The sequence below is a fragment of the Hippoglossus stenolepis genome, chromosome 6 (genome assembly GCF_022539355.2).
Source record: "Hippoglossus stenolepis isolate QCI-W04-F060 chromosome 6, HSTE1.2, whole genome shotgun sequence".
NCBI classification, from domain to species: Eukaryota; Metazoa; Chordata; class Actinopteri; order Pleuronectiformes; family Pleuronectidae; genus Hippoglossus; species Hippoglossus stenolepis.
In genome coordinates this window covers 25,674,303-25,698,209 of record NC_061488.1, presented here as the reverse complement: position 1 = coordinate 25,698,209, position 23,907 = coordinate 25,674,303, and the positions used below count along the sequence as shown (strand labels likewise).

General features: G+C 40.6%; 1 protein-coding gene across 3 annotated transcripts in view; it reads right to left on the bottom strand.

The window, feature by feature from the left end:
• Nucleotides 1-23,907, bottom strand: part of prkcz (protein kinase C, zeta) — a 135,447-nt gene that overhangs the window by 13,101 nt on the left and 98,439 nt on the right. For all 3 annotated transcript variants that reach the window (XM_035160068.2, XM_035160069.2, XM_035160070.2), the window contains 6 exons: nt 22,649-22,784; nt 22,401-22,488; nt 21,985-22,104; nt 14,426-14,505; nt 11,255-11,344; nt 468-583 (listed from right to left, as the gene is read on the bottom strand). In XM_035160068.2, the coding sequence (XP_035015959.1) occupies nt 468-583; nt 11,255-11,344; nt 14,426-14,505; nt 21,985-22,104; nt 22,401-22,488; nt 22,649-22,784 (630 nt within the window). The remainder of the gene's footprint in view (nt 1-467; nt 584-11,254; nt 11,345-14,425; nt 14,506-21,984; nt 22,105-22,400; nt 22,489-22,648; nt 22,785-23,907) is intronic.

The following is a 23,907-nucleotide window of genomic DNA, read 5'->3' as shown; positions in this document are numbered from 1 at the left end:
GATCTGCAGACTTCATATCTGAAAGCAGCTATAGCCTCTCTTTCACAACAGGGGAAATATGCATATTTCTGCAGTGTTACTATAACTACATTTAATGACATTACAACAGAGAACAATTCAAAACTGTGTCAGTGAATGCTTGGATGTCTAAAAATCTTCCTCGTTTTCCAGGTAGATATTTCCATTTATTTCACTTCACTATCAACGTCACCTTACAGAGACTACAAATCTGCTCGACTCAAGAAATAATCAAGTAAATTCAACTCAGGAAATAATCATCATTATTAAGCAGCTTGAAAAGTTAGCAGTAATATAGTGTCACAAAATTGTAGACAGGTGGATTATTCATTGTTGCGGATAAAGCTGACATAATCAGTCTCATACCCATGTGAGGAGCTTTCTAAATGATTCCCAGAGGGTTGAGTTTAATGGTGGAAGTGCTGTGAGACGTCAGGAGCAGTACTTACTCATCATCTGGTGTTAGCTGCACTGGTTCATTAGTAAACTGCGTGTCAAAGTTTTCGAGGCCGTAGTCGTCAGAGATTTGAGGTTTGAAGGGCGGCGTCACATCTTTCTTCTCCAGCTGAAAACAAACATAAAAATGTTTTATGCACAACAACTGTTTTTGCTCAGCGATGGAGACCATGGAGAAAACAACACAACGCTTTGCAAACACATCATGTGCTTCCAATTCTATCAACTTCTGATAATCTCACATGGACATGGAGAATCCAATTGGTAAAATTCATTTTCCTCCTTTAGCAAAACATTTAAGCTCAAATGTAAAAGCTTTGAAATCATCAAAAACTGTTCATGAGGATGTTTGTGTCATCTTAAGACCCTTTTCCACTGGTCGAAAAAAAACCCACTCACATCTGGCTTTCATCTGCAATGGGAATGGATTAAATCGACATTCACTCAAATAATTCTGCAGTAGATACAGGTCTTTATCGCCTCCAGGACCAATTGGCAGTGATGGAAAGATAATACCCGGGTAAATGTGCTAATTTCTGCTTCTCCTTCTTTATTTTGGCAGGTTGGACACGGACGCTGCACAACGTTCTGACACGCTTTGAACTTCAGGGCACCAGCGTGTAGATAGCCATGAACATTTGTATTCATACTGTTTTCACATCTTGAAAACAACGCGCAACAACTGTTTCTTTTTTCATATCTTGCTAAATGCATCCTTGGCAAGGTAGTGAGGTGAGAGAGCTTCTCAGTGTCCGGCACGTTTGTGACATTGAACATGATTAACTGGGGATAAAAAAAAAAACAGAAAGGCAAACGTCACTACTGTCAATGGGAAATGAGTCACCTTCGGGTTTACCCATGTTTAAAAACCCCTGTGTGTACTCGCTAACGTTGGTGTAAAGGAGGTGTATTTTGACAAACACACACTGTAGTATATTTTGACACACACACACTGTAGTATATTTTGACACACACACACACATTGTAATATATTTTGAGACACACACACACTGTAATATATTTTGACACACAAACACTGTAGTATATTTTGAGACACACTGTAGTATATTTTGACACACACACACTGTAGTATATTTTGACACACACACACTGTAGTATATTTTGAGACGCACACACTGTAATATATTTTGAGACACACATACTGTAATATATTTTGAGACACACACACTGTGGTATATTTTTACACACACACACACACACACTGTGGTATATTTTTACACACACACACACACACTGTAGTATATTTTTACACACACACACACTGTAATATATTTTGAGACACACACACTGTGGTATATTTTTACACACACACACACTGTAGTATATTTTGACACATACACACACTGTAATATATTTTGACACACACACTGTCCTGCTGCCAGAATATACTCACAAAGCGACATATATGGATTAATCCTCTGAAAATAGTCACAAACCAATGGGATGTTTCCTCCTGTTTGAGTAAATCGTGTTAAAAACACGATTTGGTCGGTTGTTTTAGGTTTAGTTGTCGATATATTCACTTTGTGCTCATTTGACTCAATAACTATAAAAAGGAAGGGATACTGCACATTTGAAACAAACAGTGTTATGTACAAGTGCACCAGGCACAGTGGCTCATCTTAGTACCGACTACAGTATGAGACTAACACCTTGTTGCTACATCTCTCCGTGGCAGGAGAAATGAAGACAGGACTGAAAGAGGGAGAGAAAAACAACAGAGTGGAAAGGGTTGAGGCAGCAGAATAATTGTGGTCGAGTGATTCAGCCAGGAGAGTTTTTGTCTGTTTGTTTCCATGGTTTCACATCCGTCCCTCATCCTGTTAAAATGTGCACAGAGAACATTTTCTGAGAACACGATGAAGTCAGATGAGCACAGAGAGACCACGCGTACACAGGTTTACTCTCCATCAGGACTTTATCTGATTCCTCGTCTAGGAATACACCACTCGAGAAGTAGAATTATAAGAAGTTGAGGAGGCTTTAAATAGAGGTCCAGATTTTCTTTTCACTGAAAAATCATGAGAATATAACTTCATATCTCCCGATGTTAAGAAAGTGAAAAAAAACCTGGATCTGCATCTGCACCAATATTTGATGGGTTTTCTCTAACGCAGGCCCCACCCCTCCACCAGGTTTGGACAAAATCTGTTCAGTAGTTTTTGTGTAGCCCTGCTAACAAATCCACCAATGAACAGTAGATGTAATGATCCCAGTCCAAAAAACAAGGCAATGATGCAGTGATATCTTTTAATAACTGTAAAAATTGGGGCATATGGTGGAAGATACTTTGCAATACTGTGCTCATTCTAAGATGGGGAAATAATTAGATAAGAATGAAGTAATATATCAAAGTGAAGTAATATCACGTAATGTTTTCATAGTGTTAAGGCCCAATATCAGGTGGGATCATTTTTTTTTATTCCCCATGTTCTTCTTTGTTGAAACCTGGCAACCCTATTACCCACAATGTGACTCAACCGTTGAGTCAGAGATCCAGATGTGTTATGTTAATTGACATTTATCAGGCTTCACACAGCTCCCTCTGCAGACACTAAAGGCTTTATACAACTTTTTCCTCATATGTATAAGTACTGAAATACAAGTTCCCCTTTAACCAAGTTGTTTTATTTGTTCTAATGCTGAGCACACAGAGGGGACATGTGCTTATATGAATCACTTTTGTAATGTTGCTGTTACGCCTGTTCGTGGATGAAAACTGATGAGAGGTTTATTATACACTCACTGCTAGTTGAGTATGTGTGTGTGTGTGTGTGTGTGTGTGTGTGTGTGTGTGTGTGTGTGTGTGTGTGTGTGTGTGTGTGTGTGTGTGTGTCTAGTCCCTACAAAGCTCCAGGTTCTCCTGCTGGTTTTTGCAGGGGTTTCAATGCTTCATTAGTGTTATTGGTTCAAAGCACGTTGTAAGAACAACTTCAAACAAACGACACAAAGCAACTCACTTTCTTTCTTTCTTTCTATCTCTTCCCATCAGTCCCTCACCACCAAATTGGCCCACCTTCTCCCAAACTCGCTCTTGCTCACGATTTGCTAATTTCTTTTTCAGATTTTTCAGTGCCAACCTACACTCTTCTGTCAGTTTCACCCCCCCCCATATCCTGCCTCCACCTTCCTCCTCTCCGTTTGTCTCCGTCTTACTCATTGTCATTTCTTTTATCTTTTCACATCACTCTCCTCTCTCCTCCTACTTCCCCCAGTCTCTCTGATGTGTTGTTGGGCAGGCAGAAGCTCTGTGTGGTGGTAATGAAAAACCCTGAAGGCCAGAGACGAGTCTGGCACCTTTGCACACGCGCATGCACATACACAAACAAGAAGTGCCCCTGAGGCCAGAGGGGCACATGAAAGAGTTAAGTGAGACGCCAGGGCTATAGAGGAGAGCCATGGGTCTCAGATCACAGCACCTGTCAGTGTGTGTGCGTGTGTGTATGTGTCAAGGAGAGGAGTGTTGTGTGAACGTGAATATACATGGAACACTGAAATACACACTAATGCTGTAGCACTTAAATCACACACTCTCAAAGCAGCGTCAGGCGCAGAAGCACATCTCCACACAAACACGGTGATTAACATCAGAGAGGCTAAGTACCTTCACTTCACTGCTGGTTTGAATAGTGTAACTGTTTCTGTATGTAGCTAGCTTCAGTGGACATAGATAAGAAAAGTCCTGGTGCTGTGTGAACAGTTCAACTTCACAAAAGCTAACAAAGTCAGACTAATTATAGTATATGAATTAATGAATTATGTATATTTGTGCAGAATGTCTATTCATAATCTATCCCCCCACCACCACAACACCAGATATAGAAAAATACTTACAAGAATATAAAATAAAAATAAGAATAAAAGTAGAAACTATGCAAGAGAAATGTAATTAATTTACAAGGAAAAATGCAAACAATAAATGGACATAAAGTGCTCGACATTCATGAAAAAGTTTGTGTTGACATTTATACGCATTCAAAAATGAGTTCTCTCTTCTCTCTCATTCTAAACAGATACAAGCTGCCCCAGCAAAAATAAACCCGACACGTGACAAGACCGCAGTGAGACCCTGCAGCCACACATCTGGCGCACTTCAGCACACTGGCTGCAATGACAGTGGATGGTCTCCGGCAGTGAGGACAGAGCTGGAACATGACATAGCCACGTCCAGTAACCACTAGCTGCTCCTACTTCAAGTACAGCAAGACGAATATGTGGTTTACTGCCAAATGTGATCTGAGAATCAATGAGAAATAACTCGCAATAGCGAAATCCAGTGAAATCCATGCTACCAGTTCCCGAATGAATGATCAATTTCTTCTCAGTGTTCATCAACTTGACAGTTCTCTGGCAGTAAAGAAGTGTGCATTTGGAGAGGGAATAAAAGAGGACAGCAGGTAAATGATATTCAAATGTGTCATCTCTTCAGAGAGAAAACTCAGTGCTCCCTCAGGAACTGTCTGATGAATATTAATAAGTGGTAACAACAGTAGCGGTATGCCAGGCCTGTCAGGTCTGGAGACAGGTTTGTAGTTTGAGGGCAGAGAGCGTCGCTTCTCCACTTCTCACAGCTTTGTCAACTTGTTTTCCCTCTGCGCTACACGGGAGCTTTGTCGCTGGGCTCAGGATTCCTCTTTGCTTTGATATCTTTCCCCAGTTTGCCTTTGGTGTGCACTTCACAGCACCGTGGCAGCACTCATTAACACTCACTGACAATTGTTTTCCTCTTCTTTTATACCACTACACTACCTGCCACCCCTCCTAATTGTCCCATGAGGGACATGGCAAGCACAAGGACAGAGAAATGGCCTTAATTCATGTTAGATTAGCATTTGCGCTCCTATCTGATGAAATGACTTATCAATGGAGATCTTGCAGTATATTTGCTAACTGGAAACAAGTACAACTTAAAGGGATAGTTCACAAAAAATGAAAATGCACTCATCATCTACTCACCACTATGCTGATGGAGGGATGGGTGAAGTGTTCGAAACGACGTTATTACACTGTGTTTTTAACCTAAATGTCGGCTGATATCTTCCTATGAGGTGCGTTCACGGACCCTCGGACACACCATCTTGGTGCTACGTCCACTAGCTTAGCTACTTCCAGTGGACTTTGTGGCTAAAAACACAGTGTAAATGACCTAGTTATTGTTATATACTTTTATATCTTCCTATACAAAGAATAATGCCTAAGGAATAGACCCACCCATAAGTATATTATTATGTTATTGATTATATTAGCTGAATAAAAATATGGGCATCTGATAAAGCTCCAACACTAATTACTTCAAATTGAAAAGATGATGCTGGAAATATTCTGTAAGTTTCCAATGAAATCCAATGAAAGGTCAAAAACCAACAATGCATGAATTCATCACTTAGTTCTCCACCATTCATTCGTTCTGAAGACTTAAATCGTCTGTGCCACATGGAGAAAAGTTTGTATGATCACTTTGTAGTTCTTTTCTCTGGATTTGTTAAAAATATGATAAATATAGAATATCACCAAACTTGTCCATTAATTATATTACATTACATGTCATTTAGCTGCCACTTATATCAAAAGCGACTTCCAATTAGTGCATTCAACATCTTTGTGGGGCCATTCAGGGGTTCCGCATCTTGCCCAAGGACACTTCGGCATGTGCTGGGATTCAAGGCGCTGTCCTACTGGTTGGAGTCAGCCATTCTAGTCCCGCAGCCACAGCCGCCCCCTAATTATACGAAAGGATAAGTCTAATGTCATGTTTATGGACTTTCAGTTGCATTGTCATATTTTTTACTAGGGGATAGTGTTTCTACGCATATGTGTCAGAGCATCTTGTAGAGCAGGCAAGGAGCACCTGCTTTAAAATGGGTTTTGGCTGATTAGATTACAATGGGATAGTGTTTTACCATATGAAAGTACAGGTGTTAATGAGCCTGAAACATGTAGGACAGACTAATCTGAAAACACCTCTAGAGGTGACCACACTGAACACAAGTGTTAATGCAAATGTGTTGTCAGTCCACATGCAACAACTAAGTAGGTGGAAATAATGATCACATGTGACTGTTCCAAACAAGCGGGGTAGCAGCAGCTAGACAGCTAGCAGCCATTAGCCAGTAAACACAGGGAGCAGTCCTCCCCTCAGTCCTCAACTATAGATGTTATTCAGTCATGGATGATGTTGAGTGATGACAAAACCAATCACAAAGCAAAAAAGAAAAAACACAAAAGCACGGCCTCACAGATGGCCGCTAGCTTCTTCTGTCTTTTTTTGATTTTGGGACCCACACAAGCAAGAGGAGGAGGTGATGTGAGTTGGACAGAGTGATCAGAGCTCAGTGTGGACATGTATTAATAGCAGGTGTAAATGTAATCATCTTAAAATCTGCATACAGAACTCTTTAATTGGTTTAAATGGGGGTTTGCCTGTAATAGCATCTGATACTGAATCTGAATCTTTGGTCAAACATGTGTTTAAAGGTACAACCTGTACATGAGTCATACTACAGGACTGCTCATGAATTTAGTTCAGGAGGAAAATGTCAGTGAAGAGAAGGAAATCAAAAACAGGGTGATCCCAGAGTAATGCCCAGAGACTGTAGCTGTTCAAGAGCCACATTTTATTTATTATCTACGGGTTCCTCTATAGCCGATGTGTAACATGCTGATCAAGCTGCAGCCTTATGATACTAATAAAGATAACAATCTGTGACTTCTCAGTCACATATGAGAACAGAAATAAACAAAGACGCTTTAGAGTTCTACATGAGCTGCTGTAACTCAGGCTACATCTATACCACGTTTTACCCAAAAGACCCAATCAGAAAGCTGTGGTGAGTTTCTAAGTCATAGTTTCCTGACATCTCGGTTTCTGCCCGTCCAGACTAAAGTGAAGCCCTGGAGTTTCAAAACTGGGCCATCAGCGTTTTCAAACATCTCCATTTTAAAGGCTCTAAAACTCTGGAATAGTGTGGACGCCAGATGCATCCATAGCGGAGCTGATGTGTTTTCAAACAGAAACGTAGTAGTGTGGATGTAGCCTCACGCAAATTGTACTTTTCCACCTGAGTTCTGATGAGGCAAAAATGATGCAGGATGACGTCACCAAGTCATGGAAACAGTGAGCTTTACGTATATCACTGTGTTTACTGCAGTGTTTGGAATATGAGCCAGACCAGAACTTAAATGGATTGAATCAACTGAATTACAAGTGTAAAATTGATTTGCCATTTTTGAAGTCTGGCTCATTGATGTACATTGGGTGGACAAAATAATAGAAACACATGACCTTATAACCCAATACAGAAAAAAACAGCAACACAAACTACATCCTCCGAAATAATCACTCTCTTGAACTAGAAATGTGACTTATAGAGCACCTACCTCTGAAGCACCATTTAAATTCACTAGATCCAGATTTTTATTTGGATCTGCATTAAATTGGACACAAACATTTTTTTTTATCAAGATCCATGAATTATTAAGTGAGAAACTGGTGAAAATGTCAAAAACAAAACTCTCTCACAATTTAACGCAAGTAAAAATAATCCTGGATCTGCCCCATTAAATTAATCCAATTTTAATGGCTAACAAATCAAACAACTAACTTTCTGACTCCTGTCTTTGACTCCATTAGCCTGAGCTGGAATTAAAGAAACTAGCAACTGAGTGTAGTTTGGAACAGCAAAGATCCTTAATATTGTATGATGGTATCCTTCTTTCATGTCAGTTTCATTTGTGTGTCAGGTCTCTGCCATCAATCACTCAACGTGCACATCCACAGCCACTGTTTCAGTTGGTGTGAAAGTGTGTGTGATTAGGAATTCACTTTTATTTGCCTTGTTGCTACACAGAGGGGGGAGGGCAGCAGTATAGTCTACACACAGGGTCTGTAAAGATGTCATCTATTTTTTAACACATACACACACAAAGGGCTCCACCTCGCTCATGTGCCTGTTCAGACTGTAAATGGGAGGGTGTGTTCTCTGTGTTGTTGGCGCTCTTCAAGTCTACAGTAGACTCACACTATCCAGTTTGACAAAAGCAACTCAGAACACAGGGTGACAGCAGTGCACTGTTCTCAGAGCTGATTGGCATTACATGTGGGTGTGTGCCGTGCTTATTCTGTGTCTGTTGTTGTCACATTAGTTCTACATTAACTGACAGGTTGTAAAGTCAAACCCCAGATCAGCTGTCAGCAGCAGTCTGACAGGAAGCTGCACGAAGCCGCATCTCACCACTGATCAACGCTTCTACAGTAAATATGTGTAAGTGGAACATGTGGAGGATCACCTACCAACTCAAACTGTCTCCATAAGAAGAAAATCTAGAGGTGGGAACCCCATTCTTTCCTCTTACTGTTAAGTCTCTTTTCCACTGGTCTAAAAACCCACTAAGACCTGCTAACATCTGGATTTTGCCTGCAATGGGAATTGATACAATCAGAATCCACTCCCTTGATAAAGGACTGTATGAGTGCAAACATGACGCTCCAGGGAAAACAAACTGTAGCTTTTTTTAGACATGAGCTCGGGAGGATGTCCACAGAACTGGGTCTGGTAAATGACCTTGATGTTGGTTGCCACCCACCAATAATCCAAACAAAGAAGAAGAAGAAGGTGAGGGGTGGTGCAGCAGGCAGAGGAAGGACATAACATATTGATTCTGTTGCAGAAATCACATGTTTCTGTTCACAGCACAGTGACACTGATGTTGGCTGTTATTGACAAAAGCTCTCTTTTATATGGTGTCTTGTACACGTATGGCACTGCTTTTTCATCCTGAGAAAATCCTGCACACACGAGTACGAACAAAACAGAGTGTGATTCAGTTGGACTATAAATTGCAGGTTTGACAAACTCATTTAAACAAGAAATCTATAATGTGATCAAACTCAAAAAGAGAGAAACAGTAGAAATACTTTGTACAGCACACTCAAATGATAACTCTGGGGAAAGATAAGAATAAATACTGTATTATGAATTATATTTTGATGTTGGTCACATTTTTGCCTATTTGCATTTGTTCCTTCTCTTTTTCTGGAGCTGCTCTTGTCTATCATGAGGTTAGCAGAAAAGGCTCAGTGTGTGCACCTGTTTGTACCAGACTGTAGTATAGCAGAGACTCTCTCCTTACTAAATCCAGCATTTTCTCTCAGTCTTTGTCATTATTTCTGTCAGCATCATCCAGCAGCTGGATTCACTGACCAGGGGTCTCATTTATAAAACAGTGTGTGGGATTTATACTAAAGTGTACGTGCGCACAAAAGCCGAAAATGGTGGACGCAACAAAAGATTCAGATTTATAAAACCGTGCACACGGACACCTGAAAGCAATTTTCCATTTATAAATCACAGTCCACCTGGAAACGTGCGTACGTGAATCTGCCTCATACTCCGCCCTCTACACGCCCCCTTTCAACCATAAATGCTCAATGCAAAGCACCTCATGAATATTAAATTATCCTGCTGACCAATGGGTTTCCACGGTGAGTCATGTCATCAAGCGATGAGAAGAAGAGCAACTTTCTGACACCGACATCGAGGAGGTTGTTAGTGAGGTGGAGGTGAAGAAAGACAGATTGTTTGGTGGCCACAGCAGTGATGTCACTAATAAAGAAAATACACTGATACATCGCTGCTGATAATACAGTGAGTGAGAGTGAGTACGATAGAAAGAAAAGTGTCTGTAATTAAAAAAAAGATCTAATTCAAAGGTGGAGGCAAAAAAAAAGATCACTTCACACTGTCAGAATGTGGGGGAACTTGTTGTATCAGTGCCAGTGCATCCATCAAGCAGCATTACACACAAGTGTCACCGCAGTATTTATATTTTTAGAGCAATCAGACCCATTACTTCACACAGCAGTGAATCCTAACCTCCACTCCGGGATAATATTTAGAAATAGAAATTTGAAAGTGAATAGTTTTGAATTCACTTCTTGTGTGTGATCTCCAGTGTGCTCTGTGCGCATGATGGCACAGTCACTGCAGTGATTTTTACACACAAACTCATACACACATGAACAGTCATGTCCCAGTCAGAGTCACAGAGATCACATTGTTTCTCTGTTGGTTTTGTATTCATATAGAGCTTTTCTAGTCTTGATGACCACTCAAGGCGCTTTTACAGTACAGGTTATTGCCATTCACCCATTCAGCACTTTTTTCCCCTGAAGTTTGATTTGAATATTAACTAAAGCTTCTGATCTGTATCATCATGTAGTTAACATTAGCTTGTAGCTTGTAGCTTGTAGCTCTGCCAGTTGGCTTGTCTCAGATCTTTTGGTGCTGCTTCTTGTCTGATTTTCATTCAACATTTCCTTCCAACAAACGCTGGCAGTGACGGGGGAGTTTCTGTTTTAACATTCAGGAGCCTTCACAGTGTGATTTCACAGATAAGTATTGGTCACTGAATATGATTTGACTAAAACTGAATATTTTTTTCAGTTTTCAAAGCTTATTTTTTCATCTTGTTTTTTGTCATAGAAAAACAAATATTTTGTTGTCTTACCTTTAGCCGGCACAGTGTTGCACATATTCTGTAGCAAATGGTTGTTGTCATATTAAAGCATATACTATGTCTTTGTCATCAATTTATATCTATACGTCTAAGTGATCCCTGCTCTGTGTTGGTCATGAGGTGTGTGTATTTTTAAAGATTACAGAGCCATTGTGAGTGAAGTGTAACGTGAAATGACAGCAATACACAACCACTGAATGAATAACAGCAGGATGTTTCTTCTGTCTCCTCAGGCAGCTCTTACCTGGTCCCAGTCTATACTGCGGAAAAATGTGTGTGACTTGATGTCTGTGAAGCCCGTTTGGACCTGGCATCCCAGCCGCTCCTTAGGATCCTGTTGGAACCAAAGCAGTGGTTCAGGAATATTGACAAAAGTTGTTTTTCAGCAATGCAATGCAAAAAGAACTACCTGTTAATTCCACAAACATCTCTCTGTCTATATGTGGAACATATATCTTATATACATATAACATATAAACCATTTATCTTATCGGCTTCACACTTTGTATGTGTATTGTTAATGGCCTGAGCTAAGTTTTACTGTTTGTCTTCTTCTTCATCTTACTACAGCAGTTGTCAGCAACTGGAGGTCCGCCGGTAATATTATCTGTCCCCACAGATCAATTTCATATTTATTTTTATTTCACCATATCGTAAAAAAAATCCGATCATTTTATGAAAAATATTGATTGTAAAATCTGTGCACAAACTAGAATCCTGTTGATCATTGGTAACTTTTACAGTTTCAGAAAGAAACGTGCACTCTTTCTTTAAACTTCAGCATGTAGATGTAGATAACGCAACTTTTATGTCAGGGTAGTTCTACTTTATATGGACAGTAATAAAGTCCATGGAGGGACTTTGTCAAAAACAGTATTTCTACTATATTTATGATGTTATCCAGCTCCTGAGAGAATGAAATAATCACCACGTGGACAATTAGTAATAATGTTGACTCCAGATGTTTCTTTCTCCACAGCATATGTAAACTATACATGCCCCTCTTCTAACTGCTTAACTTTAAAGTGTGTTTTTTTCAACACAATACTTGTGGAAATGTCTCTGCTACTTGCATGAGCAGAAATACCCTTGTGCATCAAAGCTACATGAACACATCATTAGGAAAACATGGAACCGGAGCTGAAAGCTATAAACACACAGACCAATGTGTTTATTTTACACACACACTGTGAATTTAAAAAGATTCATATATTGCTTCAAAAGCAGCGACAGTGTTTTTAGTTCATGTACTAATACATAATACTAATACTAATTTGTTAAATTACATTTTTATGATGCCAAATCACAACATACATTATACATACTTACATACAACATACATAATAAGGTCAAGACTTTACAAAAACTTTGTAAAGAATTCTGAAAGGAAAATTGATTTGTATTCACTTAATGAAAGTATAAAAATTGCTGATTCTTCAAACTTTTTCAAGTTTTAAGGCAAGACTGGTGTTATTCTATGACTCCGCAATTGAAATGTAGACACTGTACTTTCTCCCCTTCATGTTAATGTTTGTCAATGTTTACAACTTTATTGACAAGATCAAGTGGAATTATGCTTATGATCATAAAACAGAAAAATAAACAGCCAGCGTGTGACTTGAGGGAACATCACTCAGGTCTTCTGTCATCATCACTGTTATTTGATCAGCTATTTGTTAAGTTTGTGTTCGTCCATCTCTAGTCTGTCTGTCTCTCTAACCGAGCAGGGTAGTGCAGCGCTTGCTCTGGGCTTTGCTTTTCAGACACTTACAGGCCTGTTCTGTCACTTTGTGTCTGATTTAATTCAGAGAGAAACAAAAACAACTAGTTATTTGGTTCAAACGTGCAGTTGTGTTTATAAACTGCAGCTTTGCACCACACTGCACAATAGTTTTTTTGAGTTTCTCAAGTTTTATTTTGTGTGCTCTCTAGCAGTAGCCTGTATACACAAAATAATAAACATCAAGTAGCCAAGCCATGAATATGAATAAACATATGAATAGTGTTTTATATTCATATCCTGATGCAGTATGATATATAACTACTGCAGTGCCTGTTCTAAACCCGCCTGTTTGTACTGGAGCAAAGAAGGTTTTAGATGGTTTGGGATTTACAAAGACTAGTGCTGTGCCCCTTCATGTCTGTTTGTCATGTCCTGTTCTCTCGTCATGTGTTAATGCTCTGGAGCTAACTCAGAAATGTTCCTTGTCATTAGTGAGTCCTCCTCAAACAGTTCTACAATATGCTGTAACTTTTTATTCTTTGTGTAATGGATGTTGTTTACAGAGCTTTTTATAACGGAGTGAAGTTAGAAAACTGTGTTTTCATTCTACCTGGTTTATCTGCAATGAAGATTTAATAGTAAATGTTTATCATAAAATGAAACAGAAATTTCAGTTTTACTGTTCACTCACAGAATGTGTTTTTTATATTACTTCTAATGATTTACTTGACTGGTGTTATTTTTTCATACAATGGCATGTTGGCTATTTCGACACTATCTTAAGACACAAGTTCACAACTTTTCAAATTAAAAGCTCAGCTTGATATTAAGCATTGCAGCAGCAAAATGAACATTGTGCTTTTACATTAAAGTCAGGCAGTGATTCTATGAATGTTGCTGACATGATGGAGATCAGCCTCCACGAATGTTTGTGTCAGTCCAATATGATGAAAAAAAACTATTTGATTATCAAAATGATGTAGCGGTGATTGTGACCCACAGTTTGACCCAGTTGCTGATCACTGCTGAAGTTTATCTGAGGACATAGAAGAAGACATTCAACTCGTTCCACAGACTGAAGTTACACTGCCATCCCCACTAACTGCTACTTTGCTCTGCTCACTTGTTAATTCAGACTTTAATAATATTTAAATTATTACGTGTCCAAATCACACCAAATTCCGCATTGCACTTGTTTGGGCAAATTACAATACACATGCCATGCATGAAGCAGATTAAATGAATGACTCCATACATCTTGCATTTATATATTGGTAGATATATCAAACAAAAGCAGTTCATCTTGTTCTTCTGCACATCAAGTGATCCAAAGTTCTGACCCCAGGGCCCGAGGAAATCTGTGCACCATGAGGCGGAAACATTCAAACATACTGGTGTAAATAGTTTTTACAGTCATTTCTTTATTTCTCTTTTGCAGTATCATTTGCAGAGTCCTTCCCTGGCTGTTCATAACACAGCCCTCGATCTTGGCAATGATCCCACACATGGCGATTTGACTGAGCAGCAGTGCACACACACACACACACACACACACACACACACACACACACACACACACACACACACACACACACACACACACACACACACACACACACACACACACAAACACACACACACACACACACACACACACACACAGCGTCCTGATTGGGAGTGGACTGCTCTCACCTTGTTTAGAAAACCCTTGAGCACACTGGCAGCTTTCACCGACAGAGACCTTGGGATACGAATGGGCTTCTCAAGAATAACTGTTGGCAAAAAGAGAAGAAGGACAGCAACAAAGAGAGAGAGAGAGGGAGAGAGAATGAAAAGGACAATCGTGAGTAGGGAGGGGGATGATTCTTTCAAACTGCCTGTGGGTGACCATGTCTGCTGGGTGGGCGTCAAAGGAAGGGAGACAACCCTATTTTGTTCTTTCACTCACTTTATACACACAGCCTTGAGACTCCCACAGCTCAACAATGTCATACTGTCGAGAACAAAAACACTTTTAAAAATATTTTCTCTCAAAACTTAAATCCAAGGATGCAGCGCTGTTTAACACATTAGTGCTACGTGCTGAGGTGCCCGCGTTTTCTCTTCTCAACCTCAGTTCCCAGTCAGGGGACCATTGTGTGCTCTTACACATGTGGTTACTCCACATTAAACTCAAACATCGCAAAGTGGCTGCTGTGCCAAAAAACACCAGAACAGAAAATGTGTAGAACATGAGGTACAGTATGTTCTCTATAAACACTAACCACCTCTGGGTAATTATAGAAGCAACAATCATTTGCCTAGATATGCTATTTAATTGACTCACTTGGGATGAGAACCCAGAATTTCCCAATTTAGCTGGTGAAGCAAACGTTACATATATGTCTTATATTCGGTAAATGAATAGCAATTACACAAATGTGTAGGGTTTTGAGTTTCTCTGATGACAACGTCTGTACAAATAGGACCAAGTCGACCAAATCATCACACTTCTCTCAGCTACCTATCACACTGCTGGAACGTAGAGAGGAGTGCTTAATAGACTCGTCTGTGACGGCCCCAGGGCCTGTGCTAGGCCTTGTGTATGGTGTGCTGTTCTTGTGTGTGTGTGTGAGTCCTGTGTTGTGTTGCAGGTGTCTGGTTTGGGTGGAGCTGGAGGCCATCAGTGAAGTGGAGGCAGCTGGTCACTGCCTCTCAGATAGAATCATCCTGGCATTCAGATGAGCTCCCTCCTCTGCACCACACTGACTTTTTTTGTATCATTAATCTATTATTCTTTTTTTGTTGGTCTGGCATTTAGCTCCTGCCAGCCATCTTAGAAGAATTTATATTTAAAAAATGACTTTACATTAAATAAATAAACTAATAAAATCTATTTGTTTTAGTTATAGTTCTTTGCTTTAGTACACGCCATCACATCTTCCCTTCTTTGCTTTGTCTGAAATCACTCACTATTCGCTATACAGTCTCTATAGTTATTTTGCCATTTTGTAGTACTGTCCGAATGTTTAGTGAAATTTTTAATACCCTATATAGTGTACTCATTGTTTCCCACAATGCATCGTGAAAAGTATTGTACAACCGATGGTCACTAACTGAGCAATATATACCATCATGCAATGTGCTCGCAGCGGAGAGACGAGAGGAAACAGGGCAGCTAGAACAACCCGACCTGTCATACAAATGCAAATAAGAGCTTCACAGCCCAAACTGAGGTTTATTGAAGTTTATTTCTGCAATTAAACATGGTCATTCTACATGCTTTAAAAAAGTATTAATACTAAGTGTAAAATAAACTTTCTGTTGCTTAATGCTGTCGGATTTGCCGACATTGTTGTTGTTGTACACTGCGTTTACAACAATAAGCATTATTAGACCATTTGTTTTACCCCAGGTTTTGTCTCTCAGGCTACAGGGTCAGACTTGTTTTCTTGTCTTCGTGCATATTCTACATGTTACTAGATTCATGTTTTATAATCTTGTGCTGCTAATTTATTCCAGTAAGCCAAAGAAAAGAATCAGTATAAAGTCTGTGTTGTATTATATTCTACAGACATGCCCCATCTTCTTGCTGCTTCTTATTACCAGCATGAAGAAGACTTGTTGACTGTGTTGAAAGCTCTGGGAAAAAATTGGGAAATTATTTGTGTATGTTTCCACTATATTTATTAAAAAGCCTGTTTTAATGTGAATCCCAGCTTGTCACTGGCTTCAACACTACATCAAATGTTTGCCCATCTCACTCTCCGTGTCTGTATAAAGCTCTTGGAGTTGGCATGTGTAGAACTGATACCCAAAGCAGGTCTTAGCGCAGGGTCTAGCTAGATGGCATATGGCTGGGTGGCTCCTATGGCTGAGGGGTTGGTTTCCGTTGGCAGGCACGCATCCAGGAACCTGGTGCTCTGCCGGTAAGACCGTCAGGAGGACAGCGCTAGTGGCAGATGCTAGCCATAGTGCTGCACGATTCTCCTGACAGTCCCAGCAGAGACACCATGCGTCACACGAGGCTACAGTAGCATGGAGGAATTTCTGTCATAGAGGACCGTGTGGGGTGCTGTGTGAGAGAGGGAGGGAGGAGGGGGTAAGGGGACCATATGGATTTAAGAAACACAAATGCAAATAGAAGCACAGATATTATAGATGTTCCTCTATAATGTGATCCCAACCACAGTTTGTTGTCTTTGGTCCAAGCCGCCCACGTTATGTTGATTCAGCTGGTACGCTGATTTTTCACTTAGAGGTGCCTTCTGATTGGGCTGGGTTCTGGTACTGATAAGCTTAAGATTTACCACTGAGGGCAATGTACACCAGCCCCCTGTAACGCATCACATTAATACAGGAACAATCTTCTCAAATGACGGTTCTCCAAAGATTCAGGAGGAGTATTGTGGGAAGCAGATCTGCACACCTCCCACATCTCAACACTGATTTATAATAAGGTTTACATGTATTTTTTGCAGGATTATACATTTCCTCATCATCAGACCTTCTCTTGATCGCTAAGGCTGTGAAATAGCAAAGTAGCCATTTTTAAAATGCCATTCAGCATCAAACCAGCATAATACATGATGTTCTAATGTTGATGTGGGCTTCTTATGTCCGCTTGGGTTTAGGTGGTATGGTTTCATTGCATTTACTTTCCACTGAAGAAATAGTCCCTATTCAAACCGTCGATAGTGCTGTCTATGGAAACCACCCAAACCCCTGACACAATCAAATGAATTGATGCATCACCACCTCTATTTTGAAACACACGTGATACCACATATGCTACATTCGATCTTCACTACAGTCTGTGCTTCATAGACTGGGGAGCAACACTCCCACATGTAAGCATGAGTCCAGCCTCTGGTAATTTTCTCTCGTCTCATTTTGCCATGTGAGTCTTTGCCAGTAACCAGTGGTCTCTAGATGTCTACATCCGTCTCCTTATACTATTAGAATCATAACATAAAACAGTGTCCTAGCAACAGGAAATGTGCTCATAAAACAGAACGTTTTGGGTGATATTTCCTGATAGTGTAACTCGAACACTTACTTTGCAGTTTGACTGATGGAAGGAAGAGGCCTATGTTATCAGATGCCTCAGTGTGGTTATTTGGCGCCATCCTGTTTCAATGAAAATTCCATCAGCTGCCAGCTCATGGAGAAATGCTCAACTGTTCCACAAATGCACCCTAAATCTCAGCTGTGACAGAGGCTGTGATGTACTGCCACACTTTCCACTGCTCATCAAGGGCGGGGGTACACTGCAGTACATCATGAAACGAATTCTAAAATATTAACCCATACACACATACGTTCACACAGCGTAGTATGTGTGAATTGAATATGTGTGATTCGAAAAATCGGATCTAGAAAACCCCCTGAATTGAGCACTAAAGCTTGTAGTGTGAACGTAGTCTAAGATCCATGTCCAGCACATACAGCCATCACAATCCCATCCTCCTTTAAGACTCGCCAGAACAGCATGCCTCTCTGATGGGGTTCAAAGAGTTCAGTTAGCATGGGGGTAACAGAACATGTATCTGTCAGCTGAATTAGAAACACACAAATCATATACTCATATAGATAACATGGGAATGCATTTACGTATAAACACACACACACACACACACACACACACACACACACACACACACACACGATATTAAGTAGACTCAAATGGTCACAGACTAATACAAAACAGCAAACTAAAACTAATTAAGATAAATAAAATTAGCCCCGTTTTCTGAGATTCTTTCATTTTAATGGAGCATACCATACACACACATCTAAGCCTGGATTTACACAGACATTAATCCTCTGCAGCCTGGAGCTGATTGTTTTTCTATGACAGGGAGTCTATTTTAACCACTCTCAGAATATCAGTTATGCGTCACACAGGTTTAAATGAACATGTTTTTGTTTTAATGGCAGCAAACAGACTGCCATGTGCTTTAAAAATTCATATTTCCCACTGTTCCTCTACTCTCCCAATCTTTGTAACCATATAGGGATGTGGTTAGAAGCATGGTGCATTCTTGCTGATGAGACGGGGACAGATGTAGGATAATGGAGGGATAATGAAAAATACACTTTTCTTAATAAAAAATAACTTTTTTAAGTTACAAACTTTTGTACAAAAAGGAATCACTAACTACTCAGAGAACTGAACACTTCCAATATTCACATGATACAGTATTTGCTCTTCCTCATTTATACATTTGCTCCTTTCTTATTCTTAGGATGTACTTCCTGCCTGTGATGGTCAACTTCTGCACTGCCATCAAGTCCATCCACACCTCCTCCATCACCGTGTGGTACGCTGCTGCTACCGCCAAGGACCGGGTCAGACTGCAGCAAATTCATTTGATCCACCAAGAAGGTCATCGGCTGCAACCTGCCTCCCCTTCAGAACCTGTTCGCCTCCAGGACTCTGAGGCGAACAGGTAAGATTGTGGCCGACCCCTCCCACCCTACCCTGGACAGAAACTCTTATAGCCACTTCCCTCTGGCAGGGGGCTGTGAGCAATCAGGACCAAAACCTCACGCCAGAATTGCAGATAATCTTGGGATCTTTGATGAGTGACTTGCTATAGCCAGCCACAGACAAGTGTGCTTGTCAAACTGCCCTTGACTAAGCTTAAACAGTCCTGAGATCAGTTATGATATTCCACAAATAATTATACACATACAAACTGTACATGCACATTGGGAAATTATGTATTACTTATTATCTTTTCTTCCACAATAGAAAGTAAAGAAGCAAATTACACTTTGATTTATCATCTCAAATAAGTATAACTTAGTATGAACCGGATGGCACTATGCTCTCAATATGCAAATTCTGCATCTGCGGATAAATAACAGAAATGTTAAGTTGACGTGCATCTGTCTCTCTAACTGAGCTGGGCAATGCATCTCTTGGCCACTTACAGGACTGTTCTGTCACTTCATGCCTGACCAAAGTCAGAGGGAAATACAACTAGTTATAACCAGTGATAAATGTTAATACACAGAAATGTTTAAAAACTCAAGCTAAGAAAAGATAACTGTGTTGTGCATGAACATGCATTCATATGCACTTGCACAAACCAAAAATGTTGATTTTCACATTATGTGGCCATTGCTAATCCTGCAGCTGTATAGGTTATAGTTTCTTATTTTGAGCTGCAGTCACAGCCTATAGGTTCATGTTTACATTATGGGGCCTCAACTAACTGTATAATACTGAGAAGACTGATTAAGACTTGGTTGTTCAGCTCTGTTTGCCTGTCACTGATCCAAAGTGATTGCCACAGAGGATGAATTCTGATTAATTCTAATGATCCTCTAGCGCCACCAGCAGGTTAATGTTTTTAGTACAGAGTTAAAAGTATTTAAAGGGGACATAGCATGCCCATTTTACTACAAGTTGATATGGTTCCTTGGGGTCTTAATGAAATGTCTGTAACATACTTTGGTCAAAATACCACAAGGATCATATAAAACAGCACCCTTTTTACCCTGTATAAAACAGCCCTCCACAGAGTGACCTGTTTTGAGTGCCTGTTCCTTTAAATGCTAATGAGCCAGCTCCCCCCTCCCCCCTCTCCCCCCATGATTTTAAACGATATAAATTACATATTTTATATGATATAAATTATCAAATATGCATCCCATACTTTGTATTCCCTTCTGTTGTCCTGGAGTTTTAATTTTCCCAATCACATAATTAAATGTCCCCCTCTGCCCATCCACTACAAGCACACAAGCAGACAGACAGAGAGAGAAAGAGAGGGGGGGCTATGAAGACCATCATTTACCCCGAACCCCGACATTCAACGGTTACAACAACAAGCGGAGAAAGCAGAATCGCGGGCTGACCTTATATATACAGTCTATGGGCTGAACAGCGGGAGAAATGCACGCCCGTGTGAACAGCCAGGCGGCTGCGTGCTGAGAACGCCGCTGCGCTGCCTCGCAGCGGCGCTCACGTCCGGTGTTAACCCGGCGGAACTACTGTAACCCGGCGTAGAGTAGTGCTGAACACTGCGGAAGTCTTCCACACTGCTGGCTGTGTGGCGTTGACACAAATTCCAGCTCACGCATGGGAGAGCGAGCGGTCGCGCCCGAGCAGCTGCAGCCTCCCAGTCCCAACGATCCAGACAAATGCCACATGTGAGTGAATCGCGGGCTGACCAGCGGAGAAATGCTCGTCCCGTGTGAACAGCCAGGCGGCTGCGCGCTTGGGAACGGCGCTGCACTGCCTCGCAGCCTCACTGCCTCCGGTGTAAACCCGGCGTGACGGGGGTGGTCCAAGACCATGTAGGGAGACTTCCAGTGCCTTGTTACGACACAAAACCCAGGAAGCTCAATCGAGTCGCTCAAGCATGACGTTTCTGACTTAGAGGACCCATAACAAAACGTGCAAGTGTTTTTTTCCCAGAGTTTTTGGGTTGGTAGACATGCCAGATACCCACATTAACCTGTAGAAGCACTAACAAAGTGGAATTTGCATGCTATGTCCCCTTTAATGGCTATGTTGCCAGGAAACGACATTCCCATCTACAGACAAAATCTGCCTCAGCTTTACTATTTAGAGCGATTTAGCAAATGTTAGCATGCTAACACACTAAAATGAATGGTGAACACAGTAAACATGATACTGAACCTGCTAAACATCAGCATGTGTACATTTGTGTTGCTCCATCAGTCTATTTATCACAATAGTGTTTGAAAAGCAAGGCTGCTATGAGAGTCAATATAGAATGTAGAGTATGATGGTTCCTTCAGCATCACCATTGTACATTTCCTTGTATTTTGTAGACTAACGGCCAGAGTTCCATGAACCGTGGTGAGGATATTTGTGGTCTCCAGTTGATTAAACCTTTTGAAATACATTTTCCATCCAACTTGAGCTTACCTCTAAAGGACTCTCAAAGGTAATTGAAATTTTCCGAATCCACCAAGCAGATGCTAACAATATTTAAAAAAGCTTGCTCTATCCTGAAGAACCTTGTCAATGTGTTGTCTCAGTTGTCCCAGCCTCAGCCATCATTTTTGAAAATATGTTTTTGCTAGAGTTGCTTTCAAAAGACAGAACGATGCAGAATAACTTAAATAAAATCAGATTTATCAAAGACAGAAACTCTCTTCACTAAAATGTCTAAATCTTTTAGCAAAGATGAATTCTTCCCCAGTTTCTCCCTGCACAGTGGTGCCATAAAAGCTCATCTTGCTCTGCGTGTAGCTTACAGGGAAGCTAAAAGGAAAATTCTCTGCCTCACCTTGAAAGAGGTACTCCTCTGTGTTCATGTCAGGATTGTCGGTGATGATGTCAAACGGGGACCTGCCAGCCATCATCTCAAACATCAGCACGCCCAGAGCCCACCAGTCCACACTATAGCCTGGGACAAGATATTCATTCAGATATACATGTATGTGTTGCATGAAAAGACATTCGGCAGGATGCTGCTTTCCATACTTCTTCCATCATATTAGTATAAATCACAAACTGAGTTTTCTTTAGTCTCTGTTGGAGATCTTCTCCATGCATGTGTGCTCAATGCATCTTGGGATACCACAGCATAGTTGGCTAGTCAACATTTCAGTCCATCTTTCATTGAGTATTGGTAGCCATAAATATACTTGTTGGTATCAGTAAACCGATCCAACCCAGCGTGACTTTAACTTGTGTACTGACCGTAGTCCTCTCCTCTGAGGATCTCAGGTGCGATGTAGTTTGGTGTCCCACAAAAAGTACTAGTGGTGTCACCTGGTCTGATCCCTTCCTGAGTAGGACAACAACGATACGATAAGTTCATTTACATGTATGGCAGGAAAAAGGTAGAGGCCCTATTAGTACTTCCAGTCAATACTAACCCAATGCATTATTGATTACCCTATGCCAGCCGTCCACACAGTCTACTGGAAAATCCATCCATCTTTTACCTTGCACATGCCGTAGTCTGTGAGCTTGATGTGTCCGTCGTAGTCCAATAGAACGTTGTCCAGCTTCAGGTCACGATAGATGATGCCCTTTTCGTGCAGGAAGTTCAGAGCGATGCAGATTTCAGCAGCATAAAATCTATGAGGAAGCAGAAATATATGCAGAAGATGATGTGTCACCACCACAGACCAAAGGTTCCCACCTGTGCGGGAAAATGTGCTATGGCCTGGAAAGCAGACCAATCAGGGGGCTCATGTTTATTCATTCTTACAGAGGGATCTGGTCGATTTTCATCCGCCCTGAAACTGGTCACGCCCAATTACAATCTTTTGTCTAAATGGTACAGGTTCGTTACGCTGACTGACAGAGAAGCGCCCAATGGGACTCAAGCATTATCTTTAAGATGGTCTGTTTAATCTGCTTTGAACACAGTATAGAACTAGAGGGACTTAATATGTGAGACCTGTGGTTGCATGCGAAAAATCCATTGCTTTACAGAAGAAAAAAATAGAAGAGCAGCAATGTTAAAGACTCAAGCATTTGCTGAGCACATTTATTTCTCCAGAGGATGAACCCTTTTCATTCTGAACTATCTATGAGCCTTCGTCTAGTGTCTCCCTAATGATCAAACGTCAACATATCATCTGATCTGACACACCTTGTATAGTGCATGCCAGAGTAGATAACTGAGCTCATTAACTTAAAGACAATTAAACCAAGGAGGGCAAAACAGTGTAAACTAAATGTTCAATGTAGTTTCAAAAATATACCAATAAACAAGATTTTAACCAAACACGACCGTCATCCTGATGTGAGTGTGTGAAACCATGAACCTAAATTGAATCCATATAATGTTTAGACTTCCTGTATATATTCTCACACTACATATTCCATTTATATGTTGTTTCTCTGTCATTTATATTTTGTATAGCTCCTTGCATTTATAAGTATTGCATGTTTACTTATTGTTACTTTACTGACACAGCAGATTTCCCTGTTGTGGGACTAATAAAGGATTATCTTATCTTATCTTATCTTAATGTGTGGTGAGACAGAGTGAATATTACTATCTATTTTAATTCCCCTATGCCTACTTCCTTCTGTGGCATACTTTCAAGTGGTGAATGTAAAGACCAATGCAGCCTCTAGGGGGTGCTTATGTGGCCTGTTTAAATGATGAGAAATGTTCAGCACACGGTCAGTGATCAGATCGCATCAGATCTGTTCACCTCTAACCGGTCAGTTCTGAGGTGTTGTTGAC